Here is a 20,156-nt window from a genome sequence, read left to right as displayed (position 1 = left end):
AGGGATGTACTACATCGATCCAAACCAGGGCAGCAGCTCTGACGCTCTGCTAGCTTACTGCATCTTCTCGTCCACCTCGGCACAGACCTGCCTCCACCCTCGACACTCTCAGGTATGAAGACGCCCAGCGACAGAAGTCGCGTTGTTTGAGGAAAAACTGATTTTAGTCAGTGATCATGTGACCCCAAAAAATGACAGATTTTGAGCTAAATAAACATTAAATTCGGACGATTGGGTAAAAAATGTATGAAAGATTTATGAGGTGTTTTTTTTCTTCGTCTGCAGCTTCCTGTCAAAGCCTGGATGAAGGAGTTTTCAGAGGAAGGATCCTTCGAGTGGCTCAGTCGCCTGGAAGATGGCTTTCAGGTGAGTGAATGAGTTAGACGTCCAGCTGCTCAGTGGATGATTAACATCATTATTTAAGCTGCATTCAGTGGAGAATGACAATGTTACACGGAATTTAAAAAATTCATCAAAAATATTCCTCATTCCGAGATACTTTTTGTTTTTGAGAAGGAAGTCGGCTCACTGTCAAAGTGCATCAGGGCTAATGGATAATTTCCTGATTTTCAAAAATTCATTAAAATTATTCCTTAAGAGATTTGCAAATATTTTCAACGGATCCTTGTTCAGGGCGATGCCGACTATTATGATGGTAAATTTCAAGTCATTCCGAGATACTTTTTGTTTTTGTGACTAAAGTCAGCTCACTGTCAAAGTGCATCAGGGCAAATGCATAATTTCCTGATTTTCAAAAATTCATTAAAATTATTCCTTAAGAGGTTTGCAAATATTTTCAACGGATCCTTGTTCAGGGCGATGCCGACTATTATGATGGTAAATTTCAAGTCATTCCGAGATACTTTTTGTTTTTTTGAAGAAAGTCAGCTCACTGTCAAAGTGCATCAGGACAAATGGATCATTTCCTGATTTTCAAAAATTCATTAAAATTATTCCTTAAGAGGTTTGCAAATATTTTCAATGGATGCTTGTTCAGGGCGATGCCGACTATTATGATGGTAAATTTCAAGTAATTCCAAGATACTTTTTGTTTTTGTGACTAAAGTCAGCTCACTTACTTAAAGTGCATCAGGGCAAATGGATCATTTCCTTATTTTCAAAAATTCATTAAAAATATTCCTTAAGAGGTTTGCAAATATTTTCAATGGATCCCTGTTCAGGGCGATGCTGACTATTATGATGGTAAATTTCAAGTCATTCCAAGATACTTTTTGTTTTTGTGACTAAAGTCAGCTCACTGTCAAAGTGCATCAGGGCAAATGGATATTTTCCTGATATTCAAAAATTCATCAAAAATATTCCTTAAGAGGTTTGCAAATATTTTCAACAGATCCTTGTTCAGGTCGATGCCGACTATCATGATGGTAAATTTTAGGTCATTCCGAGATACTTTTTGTTTTTGTGATTAAAGTCAGCTCACTGTCAAAGTGCATCAGGGCAAATGGATCATTTCCTGATTTTCAAAAATTCATTTAAAATATTCCTTTAGAGATTTGCAAATATTTTCAACGGATCCTTGTTCAGGGCGATGCCGACTATTATGATGGTAAATTTCAAGTCATTCCAAGATACTTTTTGTTTTTGTGACTAAAGTCAGCTCACTGTCAAAGTGCATCAGGGCTAATGGATAATTTCCTGATTTTCAAAAATTCATTAAAATTATTCCTTAAGAAGTTTGCAAATATTTTCAACGGATCCTTGTTCAGGGCGATGCCGACTATTATGAAGGTAAATTTCAAGTAATTCCGAGATACTTTTTGTTTTTGTGACTAAAGTCAGCTCACTGTCAAAGTGCATCAGGGCAAATGGCTCATTTCCTGATTTTCAAAAATTCTTTAAAATTATTCCTTAAGAGGTTTGCAAATATTTTCAACGGATCCTTGTTCAGGGTGATGTCGACTATTATGATGGTAAATTTCAAGTCATTCCGAGATACTTTTTGTTTTTGAGAAGAAAGTCAGCTCACTGTCAAAGTGCATCAGGGCAAATGGATCATTTCCTGTATTTTCTCCTCAGTTTGATTTTCCAGACGCTAACGTGGTCCAGATGCGGTTCCTGCGGTTGCACAGCAGCACTGCGGTGCAGAGCGTCACGTACTCGTGTCACCCGGGACACAGACTGGGCGAGACGGGCATCGACGTCAAGTTCCTCACCGACGGCAGGAAGCAGAGTTTCCTCGGAGAGCTGAAAAACTGCGTGGTACGACTGACGGGGAAAATCATCAGCGTTTAATATCCTCTCGTACAAACGTCGCGTTAACGCTAACTTCCTGTTGTCTTTGTGTGTGCGTGGCAGCCTGGAGAGGAGGCGGAGTCTGCGTCCCGCGAGTCTGTGTTTGAGTTCGAGGATCTGCAGCTGCTTCCCCTCAGAGACTTGGCTCTGAAAGCCGCGGCCATCGACGACGCCACCTTCCTGTTCGGCTTCACCGTCGGACCCGTGTGCTTCAGCTAGAGGGGGCGCCAGAGAGCCGCGCCGTCTCTCACAGGGTCAAGGACACATTTTGAAAAAAACATGGACGCCAGAGGGGAAGTGGAGTTTAAAGGAGCGTTCTTTTCCCTCCTGTTGTTTGGCGCTGTGTGAGGACACGGAGGACAGAGACAGAGTCCACCTTTGTTTACAGAGACATTTTTAATCTTCTTGCATTGAATAATTTAAATTTAAAATGTAAGTCGTTCTTTTCATATTTTTTGTTTTTGCCGTCACATCATCGTCATCTCCGGAGAGGTCAGGCTGCTCCAGCTGACCTCAGAACAGAAAGAAAAGGGGGATAATTCAAGTGTTGTTTGATGAGTGAGACGCGGAGGCTCGAAAAACGGGACGTTTGCCACTTAATCTCAGCCTTTTTATCACTTTGTAAACCACTCACTCTCCCCGCACCAAACCCCATAGAGAAAATCATCGATTTAACACCGCAGCACACGGGAGGTGTTGATCCACTGCTGCCTCCGTTAGTAAGTTCAAATGTCTTATTTTGTATTATTCGGCATTTGAATGTCTTTGTTCAGATTTACCGCAGTGACACAAAGCGACCACACGAGGCAGCAGCGGACCAGCAGCTCCTGTGTCCACGTGAGCTAAAATCGCTCCTCACAGGAGGTGTTGATCCACTGCTGCATCCTTTAATAAGTTCAAATGTGTATTTTTGTAAATTCTGTGTTTGAAATCCTTTGTTGCCATTTATTCTAGTGGCACAAACTGACCACACGAGGCAGCAGTGGACCAGCAGCTCCTGTGTCCACATCACTGATTTTCTCTATTGGGTTTGGTGTGAAGGAATTTTTTTTACAAGATTCGCTTTTTTGTTGCTAATTTTTTTTCTTAGATTGCAGCCTGGCTGGTTGTCAACACCGGGGGGCGCTCACACCTCAGCCAGTGCCTCATACGACCACACTTTAAATACGAACAAACTTGAACTAAGCCCTTTAACAATGTGTTCTGGATGAGGACACAGCTACTGTCATTGGTCACCGGTGCTTCCACTGCTCTCCTTCTGTGAGAGAGGTGGGTTTTTTCTTTATTTAAAACAAAACAAGAAAAAAACACACAAACTGCCTTTATTTCCAGTTTCATGTCATTGTATCTCACATCTCAGGTAAAACAAAACATACAGTGTACACACACACACACACACGGACACTGAAGCTGTCGCTTTGTGCTTCTGCGTTCATTAAAACGTGACGTTTTCAAGTCAAAGTGAGGTTTTCATACACATACGTACGCTTAAATACCGCCTCAGTCGCTCCACACACAAGTCCAATTACAAAAACACTCTCCCCGCACCAAACTCCATTGAGAAAATCATCGATTTTAGGAGCTGCTGGTCCACCGCTGCCTCGTGTGGTCACTTTGTGTCACTGAGGTTAATCCGAGCGAAGGATTTTAAACACAGATTTTAAAAAACACAACACGTTTTAATTTATTGACGGAGGCAGCAGTGGATCGACGACTCCTGCGAGCTGTGACGTTAAAATCGATGATTTTCATCCATGGGGTTTGGTGTGAGGGAGAGTTCATTCAAAATGAATATACTGTATTATTAAGATGTTTTTATTAGGTGAGCCCATTGTTACGATGATTTAAATCTGTTTTTCTTTTCTTTCTTGTGTTTCTTGTGTTTGTAGTTTTTATATCTGATCCACTCATTAAGAAATACTGTAATACTGTGCTTTTTTTTGTACTGTAACGTCCAGTGTTTGAGACTCTGAGTCTCTGCCCGGGTTAATCTGAGGAGATTATCTGCTGCTCTCCAGACGATAGACTCTGAAGATTGAGCTGTTTTTTTTTTTTTGTCAGTCGTGTTGTGCGTGGAGGAAACTTCTCAGGGAGTGTGAGGTGTGAGCGACTCGTCTACCTGCCTCTGCAAAACAACACAACAACAACAACAACAACAACATCCAAACAACTTCACTACATACTGTACGTTTCCTCTAGCCCTGTGTTTATTTTTAAAATCCTCTTATATGTATTTACATTTATCATCATCATCGTCGTCCTTCCACATGATTGCCTTAGCTGGCTGAGACGGATCAGTGTTATTATAATAATAATAATAATAATAATAATAATAGTTGACTTGGTTTTTTTGTACAAATTTGTCATTTAAAGAAATGAAATGAGTTGCTGTGGACGTGTGTTGTTGTGTGATTTCCTTCATTTTCCCTTCAAAAAAACAACAGCAAATGAACTCGCGTCGAATTATAGGTCATGAATATCTAATTTTTTTCAAAATGGAGATATTTTTTTGCAATTTTTTTGCAAAATATTGTCTTTAAACCTGGAATTTTTACATATACATACACACACATAGTACTTATTATTATACATATTAATCACTTTATAATTAAAAAACGCATTAGCATTTCCATGTCAATTAGACGTTTAAATTCATATTTAAACATACTTTTTTGCCATTCAAAGACCAAACATACAACAAACATGGACATCAAATTATAAATAAACAGGAATTGAAGAATCAAGACGCTACAATAGATTAAAACATACACATTTATGATTCAATGTGAGCGTAAAACCCCGTAGAACAGGCTAATACAGTGTAAGAATAACGTTATACTGTGACATAATTTAATTTGTGGCTGTACACATGTAAAGAATGCGTATATGACGGAATAAAAACAGATATTTCATGTTTTTCCGACTTCTTTGTGGCGTTCAAGTGACGTTTTCCGAGAAGGAATGTCAATTTTCCGATTATTCCGACTGTACGTGAATGCCTCTCAACAAGTGAACGCGTCACGTGACTTCTCGTGGCTCCTCCCCCTCCGTCAGCGCTCGCTCTCCTTCCGCATTTGCCTGGAGGAGTGTGTACATGAGAGTGTGTGTGTGTGTGTGTGTGATACATATGACAACTGTAGCTAACTTTAGCCGCGTTTCTCTCCGTTTATCGCGTTGTTTCTGTCGCTCGGCTTCGTGTTTTGTTTGCGTGAAAATTAACGACGAGACGGTTTTTTTTTTTTTTTTTTTTTTTAATCTCTGTGTTCGCGAAGAAGAAGAAACGAAGCGGAAATGAGAAAATGTCTGACTGTTAGCTAACATTTGTTTAGCTTCAGGTGGATTTAACGTCACCGTGAGGAGGAAGAGGAGGAGGAAGAAGATACTCACACACACACACACACACTGAGGTGAGTGTCACCTGTTTATGTGCGCGTGAGTGTGAGCGAGACTGTCACCTGTATGTGTGTGTGTGCGCGCGTGTATGTTGTGGTCTCGTGCAGCTAGCTTAAATCGCTCCTAGCTTCAAATGACAAATAGAGAAAAAAACAAAACAAATGTATAGTGAATAAATTCTCTCAAATATTACCTTTATTAAAAAAAAAAATATATATATATATATATATCGTTACACATATTAATTAAATAAATACAAATTAATTGAGCAGCTTTATTGACTTTAATCTAATATTAACGACCAATTACGTAGAATAATCGGGAAAAAGCACGAAAAGAAAGTAGCATGATGCTAACAGTCGTAAGTAAAACAGATTTTTAGCCACTTAATGAAATAAACACCTGCTTAAACCAACACCAGCTTAAGTCTATTCACTGTTTAATAACATGTTTGGTGATTTAGTTCATTAATAAAGTAACTTTTCTCACAGGAAACTGTCAGTTTAAATAAAACACTCACTCTCCCTGCACCAAATCCCATAGAGAAAACCAGTGATTTTAACACCACAGCACACAGGAGTTGTTGATCCACTGTTTCCTCCATCACTAAGTTCAAATGTCTTATGAGTGATTTCTGTTTGAAATTCTTCGTTCGGATTTACTGAAGTGACACAAAGTGACCACACGAGGCAGCAGTGGACCAGCAGCTGCTGTGTCCCCGTGAGCTAAAAACGATGATTTTCTCTATGGGGTTTGGTGTGGGAGAATGAGTGGTTTACAAAAGTGACTTAAACTCAATTTTTCTGTTATAAAATTATATTTAACAGTGAAATAAAGCAGCAAACATACATATTATATATCGTAAACTTGAGATAGCATCTATATTCACTGAGAAAATGCCCGATCTAAGCCTTTTATTGTGTGTGTTTTGTTTCCAGCAGCTTCTATGAATCGCCTCCGTCCCTGAGCAGACCATGTATCCGCCTTCTCGCAAGGACTTCGTCTCCCTGACGCTCGGCGATCCGCGGGGTAACGCGTACGACAACGCCAAACGCCGGAGACAGTCCTGCTGGAGGGTGAGTGATACGTGAGCCCCCGCCCTGACACGTGAGCCCCCGCGTCTGACACAGAAAAGACTGTAAACAAAGAGAGAAGCAGGAAATACTGGAAAACAGACAAATAATAACCGTGAAGACAAGAGATGGTGCATTCTGTTCACACCTGGAGTCAGAAATGGGAGTTACCACTCCTGTATAAAGTACCTTAACTTCTACAGAAAATACTTTGGTAGAAGTAAAAGTACACAATTTACTTAAATGAATTGAATGAAAGTACACGATTTATTTAAGAAATGGGGTAAAAGCATGCAATCTATTTAGGGAATGGAGTGAAAGTACATAATTTTGTGACTTAATGGAGTAAAAGAACACACTTTAGTTAAGAAATGAAGTACAAGTACACATGTTATTGAGGAAATGGAATAAAGGGCACAATTTATTTAGGAAATGAAGTAAAAGTACACCATTTATTAAGGAAATGAAGTAAAAGTACACAATTTAGTTAAGAAATTAAGTAAAAGTTCACAATTTAGTGAAGAAATGTAGTAAAAGTACACAATTTAGTGAAGTAATGGCGTAAAAGAATACAAATTAGTTAAGAAATTAAGTACAAGTACACATTTTATTAAAGAAATGAAGTAAAAGTACACGATTTAGTTAAGAAATGTAGTAACAGTACACATTTTGGTGAAGGAATGTAGTAAAAGTACACAATTTAGTTGAGAAATGGCGTAAAAGTAAAAATGACACATTTCATTTAAGAAATGAAGTAAAAGTACACAATTTAGTGAATTAATGTAGTAAAAGTACACATTAAAGGTGATACTTTTACAGTGAAAGTACAAGTTTGTGACCAGAAAATTACTTTGGTAGAAGTAAAAGTACCCAATTTACCTAAGAAATGGAATGAAAGTACACAATTTAATGAAGAGGATATGAGAGCACACAATTTAGATAAGAAATTAAGTAATTTAATAGTACACAATTTAGTGAAGAAATGGAGTAAAAGTACACATTTTATTTAAGAAATGCAGTAAAAGTACGCCATTCATAGAGTGAATGTAGTGACGTTGTCTTTTGTGCAGAAATGGAAGCAGTTGTCTCGTCTCCAGAGAAGCCTCCTCCTCTTCCTCCTCGCTCTGCTGCTCATATTTGGACTGGTGTCGTATCCGAGCTTCAGGCAGCAGTGGAGAGGTGAACCTCAGACCACAGACCTCAGGTCAGATCAGGTCAGGTCAGGACAGAACACTGATGCTGTCGTCTTCTTCTCGTAGCTTTACCTGACGGTGACGACTGGCGGGACCTGAAGGACTTGCCTCCTGGAGTCAATCCAGTTCTGGGTCCAGCTGCAGCAGTCAAAACCCCCGCTCCGGTGGTGGGTCCACATCTGGGTCCACATCTGGGTCCAGCTGATGGTCCAGATGTGGCCGAACCCCGAGGTCCAAACATCGCTGTGATGGCCAAGCCTCCGTTCAAGGTAAAAGACGCCTTAAAGGGATATTTCAGGCTTTTTATCAAAAGAGTCACAGCTGAAATGTGGATCTGGAGCTCTTTAAACAAAAGACTAAAGTGATCAAATCAAAGCTAACTTAAGTCTACGATGTCTTAAGAATACGTTCAACACTTAATCTCATTGTTAGACACTTTATTTTAAACTGGAAACACAGTTTTCAAACTGCTCTTTCTCCTGCACCAAACCCCATAGAGAAAATCAGTGATTTTAGCTCATGGGAACACAGCAGCTGCTGGTCCACTGCTGCCTCGTGTGGTCACTTTGTGTCACTGAGGTGAATCGAAATAAAGGTTTTCAAACGCCGAAATAATATAAAAATAAGAGGTTTGAACTCACTGATGGACATAACAGCGGATCAGCAGCTCCTGTGTCGCTGTGACGTAAAATCGATGATTTTCTCTATGGGGTTTGGTGCAGCAGAGTGAGCGGTTTACAAACCAGCCAGTTTCCAGTTGGAACAGTTTGTCTAACGCTGAGATAAAGCAACAAACATGTTCTTTAGATATCACAGACTTCAGATTAGATTAGGTAATTACACTTCCTCTAAAAGGTTCCCTCTCGTATTATTTAATTTACATAATACTAAAAGGTTTCCTAATGGAATTATTTGATCAATAACGCTAAAAAAAAAAAAAAAAAACCTCCTTAAATCCAGTCCGCTGTACTTTTAGCGAATACTGTTCTTGCTGTATTTGCTCCTTTTTCTAGTTGTAGCTGTTTGTGTGTCCACAGATAAAGGCATTTTTAAACATGCGAGGGTCACAGGGTCTGCAGCGAGACGCTAACACGTCTGACACAAGGAAGGAGGTGAAGGACGGAGGAGACGAGGACAGAGGAGACGAGGACAGAGGAGGAGACGTCGGAGGAGGAGAGGACGAGGGCAAAGACAAGAAGATCGTCAGGTGATCACTTTGTTTTCCTCCCGACGGCCGATTACGGTCGGACAAAAACACACATGTACGCGACCGTGTTTCTCTCTCGTCCTGCAGCTGGAGAGGAGCCGTGATCGAAGCCGATCAGGTCACGGAGGCTCCGCCCTCGGCCGTCCAAAAAGACGCTGCAGCGCCCCCTGCTGTTGCTGTTGCTGCCACTGCTGTGTCAGGTCAGTGCTGGAATAGGTCGTGTTTTCTGACTCATTCTCTGGTTTTCTTGAGAATGTGATGATTTGTATATACTTGTGTATATAATGAATACTGATATCCCAAACTCAAGTATCGACTAATACCGGTGTCACAATGTCAAGTATCGACCGATACCGCTATCATAATCTCAAATATCGACCGCTACCGCTATCATAAACTCAAGTATCGACCAATACCGATATCATTAACTCAAGTATCAACCAATAACGCTAACAAAAACTCAAGTATTGACCAATACTGATATCCCAAACTAAAGTATCGACCAATACCGATATCCCAAACTAAAGTATCGACCAATACCGATATCCCAAACTAAAGTATCGACCAATACCGATAACACAAACTCAAATATCGACCGATACCGATACCTCAGAATATTCATCCTGCTGGAAATAATCACTCTTCACAGCTTCCTACAGGAAACACAGGTTTTTTAAAACGTTTTTTGATTTCTTGTGCGTCTCCTGTGTCTTCTGTAGTCTCGCCTGGCAGAGTGGACCGGGCTGAAGCCGTACGCGACGCCTTCAGACACGCGTGGAAAGGCTACAAGGAGTTCGCCTGGGGCCACGACGAGCTCAAGCCCATCTCCAAGTCGTTCGGCGAGTGGTTCGGACTCGGGTTGACCCTCATCGACTCGCTGGACACCATGTGGATCCTGGGCCTTAAAGAAGGTTTTTATATACGTCTTTTTTTATTTCTCTTTCTCTTAGCTCAGGGTGAGAAACACAGCTTAACACGCATTGCAGATAATCTGTCTGTTCGATACAGTCGATTAATCTGTTGATTATATCATCAATAAGTTATTTGGTCCATAACATGTCAGAAAATGTTGATCTTTGTGTTTCAGAAACCTGCAAATGATGATAATGTCATCAATAGCACTTTTTCCTGTCTGCTATTATCAATACCGATATCAAAAACTCAAGTATCGACCAATACAGATATCAGAAACTCAATTATCGACCCATACCGATGTCAGAAACTCAAGTATTGACCAATACCGACTTCAGAAACTCGCATATTGACCAATATCGATATCAAAAACTCAAGTATCAACCGATACCAATATCAAAAACTCACGTATCAACCAATACTGATATCACAAACTCACATATTGACCGATATCGATATCAACAACTCAAGTATCGACCAATATCAAAAACTCGAGTATCAACCAATACCGATATCACAAACTCAAGTATCGACCAATACTGATATCAAAAACTCACATATTGACCGATACCGATATCCCAAACTCAAGTATCAACTAATACCGATGTCACAATGACAAGTATCGACCAATACCGTTATTGCAAGCTCAAGTATTGATCAATACCAATATCATAAACTCAAGTATCAACCTATACCGATATCGCAAACTCAAATATCGACCCATACCGATATCACAAACTCAATTATCAACCAATACCAATATCACAAATTCAATTAACGACCGATATTGATATCACAAACTCAAGTATCGTCCAATACCGATATCACAAACTCAAGTATCGACCAATACTGATATCAAAAACTCACATATTGACCGATACCGATATCACAAACTCAAGTATCAACTAATACCGATGTCACAATGTCAAGTATCGACCAATACCGATATCAAAAACTCAAGTATAGTCCAATACCGATATCACAAACTCAAGTATCGACCAATATCGATGTCACAATGTCACGTATCGACCAATGCCAATATCAAAAACTCAAGTATTGACCGATACTGGTATCACACACTCAAGTATCGATGAGATTAGGAAAAACACATGAATTGATCAAAATAGTTTACAATTAATTTAGTACTCGGTTAATAATGAACGTTTTTGCAGCCTAATATCAGCAAACACTTAAAGATCCCTAAAACAGTCACATTAAAGTCCCTTTAAGCAAACAAAACAAACAGTGTGTTTATTATACGAGTGTCACCAGAGGCTACGTTCACATTTATACACTGAGTTTTCTTTTTAAAGATTAAAAACTCTATCACAGCAGTTCACTGATCCCTGGAGGCTGAAAACATCTTTGACTTCTCTCTCTTGTCGTTGTCAAGAGTTTGAAGAGGCAAAGTCATGGGTGGACAAGGAGCTGTCGTTCAACAAGAACGTGGACGTCAACCTGTTCGAGACCACGATCCGCGTCCTGGGTGGACTGCTGAGCACGTACCATCTCACAGGGGAGCAGCTCTTTCTGGACAAAGCGGTGAGCGAGTGCTTCATAGCTCCTCCTCCACGTGGGCGGAGCTTCAAAAGTAGAAATGTTTACCACATGTTTACCACCTCTGCTCACAGAAAGATCTCGGGTCCAGGTTGATGCCCGCCTTCAAAACTCCCTCAAAGATCCCGTTTTCCGACGTCAACATCGGGAAGGGGACGGCGCACCCTCCCCGCTGGACGTCCGACTCCACGCTGGCCGAGGTGACGAGCATTCAGCTGGAGTTCAGGGAGCTGAGCCGCCTCACGCAGGAGACGCAGTATCAGGTCAGGAGCTTCACTTTCAGGTCCTGGAACCTCATTATCGGGTCCTGGAACCTCAGTATCAGATCAGTAACCTCATTATCAGGTCAGGAACTTCACTATCAGGTCCGGGAACCTCAGTATCAGGTCAGGAACTTTACTATCAGGTCCTGGAACCTCAGTATCAGGTCAGGAACTTTACTATCAGGTCCTGGAACCTCATTATCAGATCAGGAACTTCACTATCAGGTCCTGGAACCTCATTATCAGGTCAGAAACTTCACTATCAGGTCAGGAACCTCACTCTCAGGTCAGGAACTTCAGTATGAGGTCGGGAACTTCACCATCAGGTCAGGAACCTCAGTATCAGGTCAGGAACTTCACTATCAGGTCCTGTAACTTCAGTATCAGGTCAGGAACTTCACTATCAGGTCCTGAAACCTCAGTATCAGGTCAGGAACTTCAGTCTCAGGTCCTGTAACTTCAGTATCAGGTCAGGAACCTCATTATCAGGTCAGGAACCTCAGTATCAGGTCGGGAACTTCAGTATCAAGTCCTGGAACCACAGTATTAGGTCAGGAACTTCAGTATCAAGTCCTGGAACCTCAGTATTAGGTCAGGAACTTCAGTATCAGGTCCTGGAACTTCACTATCAGGTCCTGAAACCTCATTATCAGGTCAGGAAGTTCACTACCAGGTCCTGGAACCTCTTTATCAGGTCAGGAACCTCAGTATCAGGTCAGGAACTTCACTATCAGGTCCTGAAACCTCAGTATCAGGTCAGGAACTTCACTATCAGGTCCTGGAACTTCAGTATCAGGTCAGGAACCTCATTACCAGGTCAGGAACTTCACTATCAGGTCAGGAACCTCAGTATCAGGTCGGGAACTTCAGTATCAAGTCCTGGAACCACAGTATTGGGTCAGGAACCTCAGTATCAGGTCCTGGAACCTCAGTATCAGGTCAGGAACTTCAATATCAGGTCCTGGAACCTCAGTATCAGGTCAGGAACTTCACTATCAGGTCAGGAACTTCAGTAACAGGTCTTAGAACCTCAGTATCGGGTCCAGGAACTTCAGTATGAGTTCCTGGAACCTCAATATCAGGTCAGGAACTTCACTATCTTCACTATCAGGTCCTGAAACCTCAGTAACAGGTCTTGGAACCTTAGTATCAGATCCTGGAACCACAGTATTACGTCAGGAACTTCAGTATCAGGTCCTGGAACTTCAGTATCAGGTCCTGGAACCTCAGTATTAGTTCAGGAAGGTTTTAATGGTTTGTTGTTGTTTCAGGAGGTGGTGAATGAAGTGATGAGGCTGATTGTTGTTGTTGTTGTTGTTTTTCAGGAGGTGGTGAATGAAGTGATGAGGCAGGTCCACAAACTTCCAGGCAAACACGACGGTCTCGTTCCGATGTTCATCAACACCAACAGCGGTCAGTTCTCCCACAAAGGAGTTTTCACTCTGGGAGCCAGAGCCGACAGTTACTACGAGTATCTGCTGAAACAGTGGATCCAAGGAGGGAAGACGGAGGACGAGTGAGTTCACGTTCACCACTTCATATTTCACATTCATTCACTCATTAACACTCGACAACAACACACTCTCTGATTCTGAGGGTTACAACCTTGTTTCACGTTGAAGCTTTGATTTGACGAGAGTGCAGAGATGACGCTCTTGTGTTTCAGATCAGTTAGAATGTTCAGTCATGGAGTGAATAAAGTGACTAAAGTGAGCAAAGTGAATATTTAACAGGAGCAGTGATCTAATCTGATGTAACTTGTAGGTGAGACGAGCAATAACTGAATCTAAGGCCGTCGAGCGTTTAGGAAACTAAAATCAATGTCTTCTCATGCTGCTGTTTAAAACTGCAGCAGCTCGTTTTCCTGCTTAAATATAACATATATTTGTGTGTGTGTGTGTGTGTGTGTGTGTCAGTCTGCTGGAGGACTACATCCAGGCCGTGGAGGGCGTGAAGAAGAACCTGGTCAAACAGACGGGGCCGAGCAAACTGACCTTTGTGGGAGAGCTGTCTCACCACCGCTTCAACCCTAAGATGGTAATAAAGAGTCTGACTTTAACATCAGTGTGTCAGAGCTGAGCTGATGCATAAAACAACAACAACAACAACAACAACAACAACAGCAGCAGCAGCAGCAGAGTGAGCCGCAGGAGAGGCTCAGTGTAACCGTGTGTCGTAAAACATGGCGTACACACTGATCCCCTGTACGCGGGGGATCAGTGTGGATCAGAAGAGCTTTGATATACGGCTGCTTTTCTGACTTAATGAGAGCAGGTTTACTCTCGTCTAAGTCCAGAGAAAACACCGTGTGTGTGTTTGAGACAAGTTTTCTTCAGTTAGACAGATATCAATCATTGTATCGCGATATTATTGCTATAATGGACCATGTAACAGGTCCTGGAACTTCAGTATCAGGTCCTGGAACCTTATTATCAGGAGCTGGAACTTCAGTATTAGGTCCTGGACAGTGAGTATCAGGTCAGGAACTTCAGTATCAGGTCAGGAACTTCAGTATCAGGTCAGGAGCTTCAGTATCAGGCCCTGGAACTTCAGTATCAGGTCAGGAACTTCAGTATCAGGTCAGGAGCTTCAGTATCAGGCCCTGGAACTTCAGTATCATGTCAGGAACTTCAGCATCCGGTCCTGGAACCTTAGTATCAGGTCAGAAACTTCAGTATCAAGTTCTGGACCCTAAGTATCAGGTCATGAACTTCAGTATCAGGTCCTGGAACCTCAGTATCAGGTCAGGAACTTCAGTATCAGGTTCTGGACACTGAGTATCAGGTCAGGAACTTCAGTATCAGCTCCTGGAGCTTCAGTTACAGGTCAGGAACTTCAGTATCAGGCCAGGAACTTCAGTATCAGGTCCTGGAACTTCAGTATCAGGTCAGGAACTTCAGTATCAGGTCCTGGAACCTCAGTATCATGTCAGGAACTTCAGTATCGGGTCAGGAACTTCAGCATCCGGTCCTGGAACCTTAGTATCAGGTCAGAAACTTCAGTATCGAGTTCTGGACACTGAGTATCAGGTCAGGAACTTCAGTATCAGCTCCTGGAGCTTCAGTTACAGGTCAGGAACTTCAGTATCAGGCCAGGAACTTCAGTATCAGGTCCTGGAACTTCAGTATCAGGTCAGGAACTTCAGTATCAGGTCCTGGAACCTCAGTATCATGTCAGGAACTTCAGTATCGGGTCAGGAACTTCAGCATCCGGTCCTGGAACCTTAGTATCAGGTCAGAAACTTCAGTATCGAGTTCTGGACACTGAGTATCAGGTCAGGAACTTCATTATCAGCTCCTGGAGCTTCAGTAACAGGTCAGGAACTTCAGTATCTGGTCCTGGAACCTCAGTATCATGTCAGGAACTTCAGTATCAGGTCCTGGAACCTCAGTATCATGTCAGGAACTTCAGTATCGGGTCAGGAACTTCAGCATCCGGTCCTGGAACCTTAGTATCAGGTCAGAAACTTCAGTATCGAGTTCTGGACCCTAAGTATCAGGTCAGGAACTTCATTATCAGCTCCTGGAGCTTCAGTAACAGGTCAGGAACTTCAGTATCCGGTCCTGGAACCTCAGTATCAGGTCAAGTTTCATACTCCTATGTCGAGTTATGCAAAGTACATCTCCATCTGGATTTAAAGAGCTCAGTGAACTCTAGATCACTTTTAAATCAGCACTGACGCTGTTTATTTAAGCGTTTTCCTGCCGTCATGGCGACGTAAACGAAGCTTCCTCCGTATTTTATCATAAATTAAAGTCGGTACGTGTATAAGTTTTAATTAAAATGCAGAAAATGAAGCTGTAAGAAATGATATTGCGTGACAGAAATGTGATAATAATGTATAATCCTGGTGTTTGGTAGGATCACCTGGTGTGTTTCCTGCCGGGCACCCTGGCCCTCGGGGCCCACAACGGCCTCCCCGTGGACCACATGGATCTGGCGGTGCAGCTGATGGAGACGTGTCACCAGATGTACGTGCAGATGGAGACGGGCCTGAGTCCAGAGATCGCACACTTCAACATGCAGGCCAGCGACAGCCGCGACGTCTTTGTCAAGGTCGGTGTGAGAAGCCGAGAAGAAGAAGAAGAAGAGGCTGATTTTAATTTGACGGCAATAAAATGCTCACATTATACTCGATGTATTTTTACTTTTCATTCACGACCTCTTTGATGTTTAAGGTTGTTTTGTAAAAGTGTGGTTTTATGAGACAAAGGCTGGTGTTTTAACAGTAAACTCAAAGTTTGCGTTGCTTTATAAACCGCTCACTCTGCCACACCAAAACCCCATAGAGAAAACTGTCGATTTTAACGTCACAGCTCATAGGAGTTGTTAATCCACTGCTGCCTTCATCAGTGAGTTAAAATATCTTATTTTTATGAAATTCGGCTTTTGAAATCCATCGTCCAGGTTTACATCAGTGACACAAAGTGACCACACGAGGCAGCAGCACACCAGCTCCTGTGTCCCTGTGAGCTAAAAACGTTGATTTTCTCTATGGGGTTTGGTGTGCGTGAGTTTACGTGACACAAACTACAGTTTCCATCCAACATGAGGCTTTTAAAATATCTTTAAGAATACTTTTGCTGCTTTTTCTCGACATTAGACGGCATTTTTCAAACGAAAAAAATCAAAGTTTGTGTTGCTCACTCTGCCACACCAAACCCCATAGAGAAAACTGTCGATTTTAACGTCACAGCTCACAGGAGTTGTTAATCCGCTGCTGCCTCCATCAGTGAGTTCAAATGTCTTATTTTTATGAATTCGGCTTTCGAAATCCATCGTTTATGTTTACGTCAGTGACACAAAGTGACCACACGAGGCAGCAGCACACCAGCAGTAGACCAGCAGCTCCTGTGTCCCCGTGAGCTAAAAACGTTGATTTTCTCTATGGGGTTTGGTGTGGGTGAGTTTACGTGACGCAAACTACAGTTTCCGTCCGACATGAGGCTTTTAAAATATCTTAAGAATACTTTTGCTGCTTTTTCTCAACAATAGACAGCATTTTTCAGACGGAAAACTCAAAGTCTGTATCGCTCACTCTGCCACACCAAACCCCATAGAGAAAACTGTCGATTTTAACATCACAGCACACAGGAGTTGTTGATCCGCTGCTGCCTCATTCACTAAGTTCAAATGTCTTATTTTTATGAATTCGGCTTTCGAAATCCATCGTTTATGTTTACGTCAGTGACACAAAGTGACCACACGAGGCAGCATCACAGCAGCAGCAGTGGACCAGCAGCTCCTGTGTCCCCGTGAGATAAAAACGTTGATTTTCTCTATGGAGTTTGGTGAGAGCTGATATGAGGCAGTAAAACATATGCCATATTTTAGACTTCAGCAGAGTTTTCATTTTAATTATTTTGTGGCCTTTTGTTCGGCGTCTAAAATCGGTTATTCCTGGTGTCCTTGCTGACAGCGGTGCGTTCATTAAGTATTCACGCCGACACCCGCGCTGGATAAAAACCCAGAAAGAACTATAGCTTTTTAAGTAGCTGTTTATATTCCTGCTGCCCTAACCTTTTCTTTTTTTTAGTTCAATCTCAACTCTTTAATTTTTTTAAAGGGTGGGTCGATCTGTGTATTAAAAAAAACAAAAAACTACTGTATACGATCTTAATTTTTTAATTTTTTTTTTATTTCTGATGATAATTAAGTGTGTGTCCTTCAGCCTGCAGACAGACACAACCTGCTGAGACCAGAGACCGTGGAGAGCCTCTTCTACATGTACAGGTTCACCAAGGACACCAAGTACAGAGACTGGGGCTGGGAGATACTGCAGAGCTTCAACAAGTACACCAAGGTACGCCGTGCTGACATCAGCGCTTCTTTAATCGCGTCCCGCTTTTAAGTTTTATTTTTAATTGCGCTATATAAAAATGAGCAGTTGTACTTGTGTGTTTATGTCGCACTCAGCTAAAGTTTTTATATGAACGTTGTTGTTGTTGTTGTTTTTTAAGCCACGTTTGCTACACGGAAACAGTCGGTCGACGAAAGACGTAGAATGTGTGAAAATGCAAATTTTGTCAATGAAAATTACTTTAAAGCGGAACTAGACCGGAAGTTCCTATTATCGCTGTTTTTTTTGGTGTGTATCTGCGTCATTACCTTGTTTATGAAGCCCTGACGGTTCGAAACAAACAGTTCAGCCATTGCTGAGAACGTTGTGTTTTATTGTAATCTCGGGGCTCAACGAGATCACTGAAAATTCCGTAATAGTTACGTAAGCAGCAACCGATCGTCCTGCTCCGGGCACTAGTCCGGGCACATCCGGTTGCGTACATTGAACCGCAGAAGAAGAATAACGTCCGTTGTGGAGGTGTTTCACGAGCAACAGTGTCTTCTGACTCTGGGTCTGACTCTGGGTCAAAGGTCGTCAAAGGGACTGTGGCGGGGAGTCGTGAAGAAGATATTTTTAAACACTGTTAAAACAATGTTTTGATAATGAGGAGCAGTGCATCCGCCGTTCCAGAGGGGGGCGCTGCGCTTCTGAGAGCGGATGTGCTGGATAGTACTGGCCAATCACAAGACTCTGTCTTCTGGGGGTGAAAGTTCACTCTGAAATCTCGCAGCAGAAAAACACCGTCAGAAAAGAGGATTTCTATCGGCTAGTTTACAGCAACTAGGAGGTTTTTGACCATAAAAACAAGTTAATGTATGTAAGTAGACCTCCATAACTAACATATATGTGCAACAGGACCACTCTATGTCACCTTTAAAAACAAATAATCCAACATCATCTGAAGTCTAATGATATCCTCAGAATATGTTTGCTGCTTTATTTCACCACTGAGTTAAAGGAAAATGTCAGTTTTTATAAACTCTCGCTCACTCTCACTCTCTCCCCTGCACCAAACCCCATTGAGAAAATCAGCGTTTTTTATCTCGCGGAGACACAGCAGCTGCTGGTCCACTGCTGCCTCGTGTGGTCACTTTGTGTCACTTCAATTAATCCTGACAGAATTTCAAAGCCGAATTCATAAAAATAACACATTTGAAGTTATTATTGGAGGCAGCAGTGGACGAACAGCTCCCGTGTGCTGTGATGTAAAAATCGCTGATTTTCTCTATGGGCTTTGGTGCAGGGAGAGTTATCTCTTAAAAACGAAACTGAACTATGACTTAAAATGTGCTCAATCATACACTATAATTTTCTGCTTCACTGACTCGCTGACCAGACTCCTCCTCTTCATCCTCTTCCTCCTCCTCTTCCTCCTCAGGTCTCTGGTGGCGGCTTCACGTCCATTAACAACGTCCTTGACCCGCTTAATCCCGGACCTCGGGACAAGATGGAGAGCTTCTTCCTGGGCGAGACGCTCAAGTATCTGTTCCTGCTCTTCTCCGACGACGACGAGCTGCTCAGCTTAGACAAGTACATCTTCAACACGGAGGCTCACCCTCTGCCCATATGGCCGTCTCCGCCCAAGTGAAGGTCACGAGGTAAATAAAAAAAAAAAGGTCAGGCTCTGTGTTCCAGTCAGGGGGGGAGGGAGAGTCCATTCCGGTCCGGACCGGACTATCTGGACTGGACTGTGGTGACGGTGCGGTACAACCAACCCGTGCTTGTCCACGCAGCCGTGATTACATTTCCACACGCGGAGGCGTTTTATTTTGAAAGGTTTCCTGTCAGAGCTGGTCTCTCCTGTTTCTTCTGTCGGAGAAGAAGAAGAAGAAGAAGAAGCAGAAAGTGGGCGTGGTTTGTTACCTCGGTGACGCGGGAACGTTCACGTAAACACGTCCTGGTAACGACGACCATCGCGTTTCTCCTGTGAGTTTTTGACTTTTTTGAGTTTTTGTTCATCTTGTAAAGTTAAAAAAAAAAAAAAAAAATCCTTGTTTCTCCTTGAAGCTGCAGGGGGCGCTGTTGCTCAGCAAAATGTACATATATACTTCATTCCCGCTGGTCAAAAAACATGCTTAATCCCGGGTTTAAATGTGTGTTTTTGACCCATTTAATCCCGGGTTTAAACGTGTGTTTTTGACCCATTTAATCCCAGGTTTAAATGTGTGTCTTTGACCCATTTAATCCCGAGTTTACATGTGTGTTTTTGACCCATTTAATTCCGGGTTTACATGTGTGTCTTTGACCCATTTAATCCCAGGTTTACATGTGTGTCTTTGACCCATTTAATCCCGGGTTTAAATTTGTGTCTTTGACCCATTTAATCCCGGGTTTACATGTGTGTCTTTGACCCATTTAATCCTGGGTTTACATGTGTTTTATACATGTTTTTGACCCGTTTAATCCCGGGTTTAAATGTGTGTTTTCGACCCATTTAATCCCGGGTTTAAATGTGTGTTTTCG

General features: G+C 42.1%; 1 protein-coding gene across 1 annotated transcript; it reads left to right on the top strand.

Moving 5' to 3' along the window:
- Nucleotides 1-5,539: 5,539 nt before the first annotated feature.
- man1b1a (mannosidase, alpha, class 1B, member 1a) lies at nt 5,540-19,281 on the top strand (the record flags this gene model as incomplete). Its single annotated transcript, XM_083910094.1, has 14 exons — nt 5,540-5,660; nt 6,585-6,722; nt 7,790-7,898; nt 7,979-8,181; nt 8,950-9,119; nt 9,207-9,319; nt 9,839-10,030; nt 11,425-11,573; nt 11,663-11,851; nt 13,177-13,367; nt 13,768-13,888; nt 15,713-15,907; nt 17,523-17,654; nt 19,072-19,281. Exons 2-14 carry the CDS (start codon nt 6,621-6,623, stop codon nt 19,279-19,281), a joined length of 2,076 nt encoding a protein of 691 aa, XP_083766220.1. The 5' UTR covers nt 5,540-5,660; nt 6,585-6,620.
- Nucleotides 19,282-20,156: the final 875 nt, after the last annotated feature.

The sequence above is a fragment of the Microchirus variegatus genome, assembly GCF_963457635.1.
Source record: "Microchirus variegatus genome assembly, chromosome: 1".
In the NCBI taxonomy this organism is placed as follows: domain Eukaryota; kingdom Metazoa; phylum Chordata; class Actinopteri; order Pleuronectiformes; family Soleidae; genus Microchirus; species Microchirus variegatus.
Note: the sequence above shows the minus strand (reverse complement) of the source record. Positions and strands in the feature narration are given on the sequence as shown.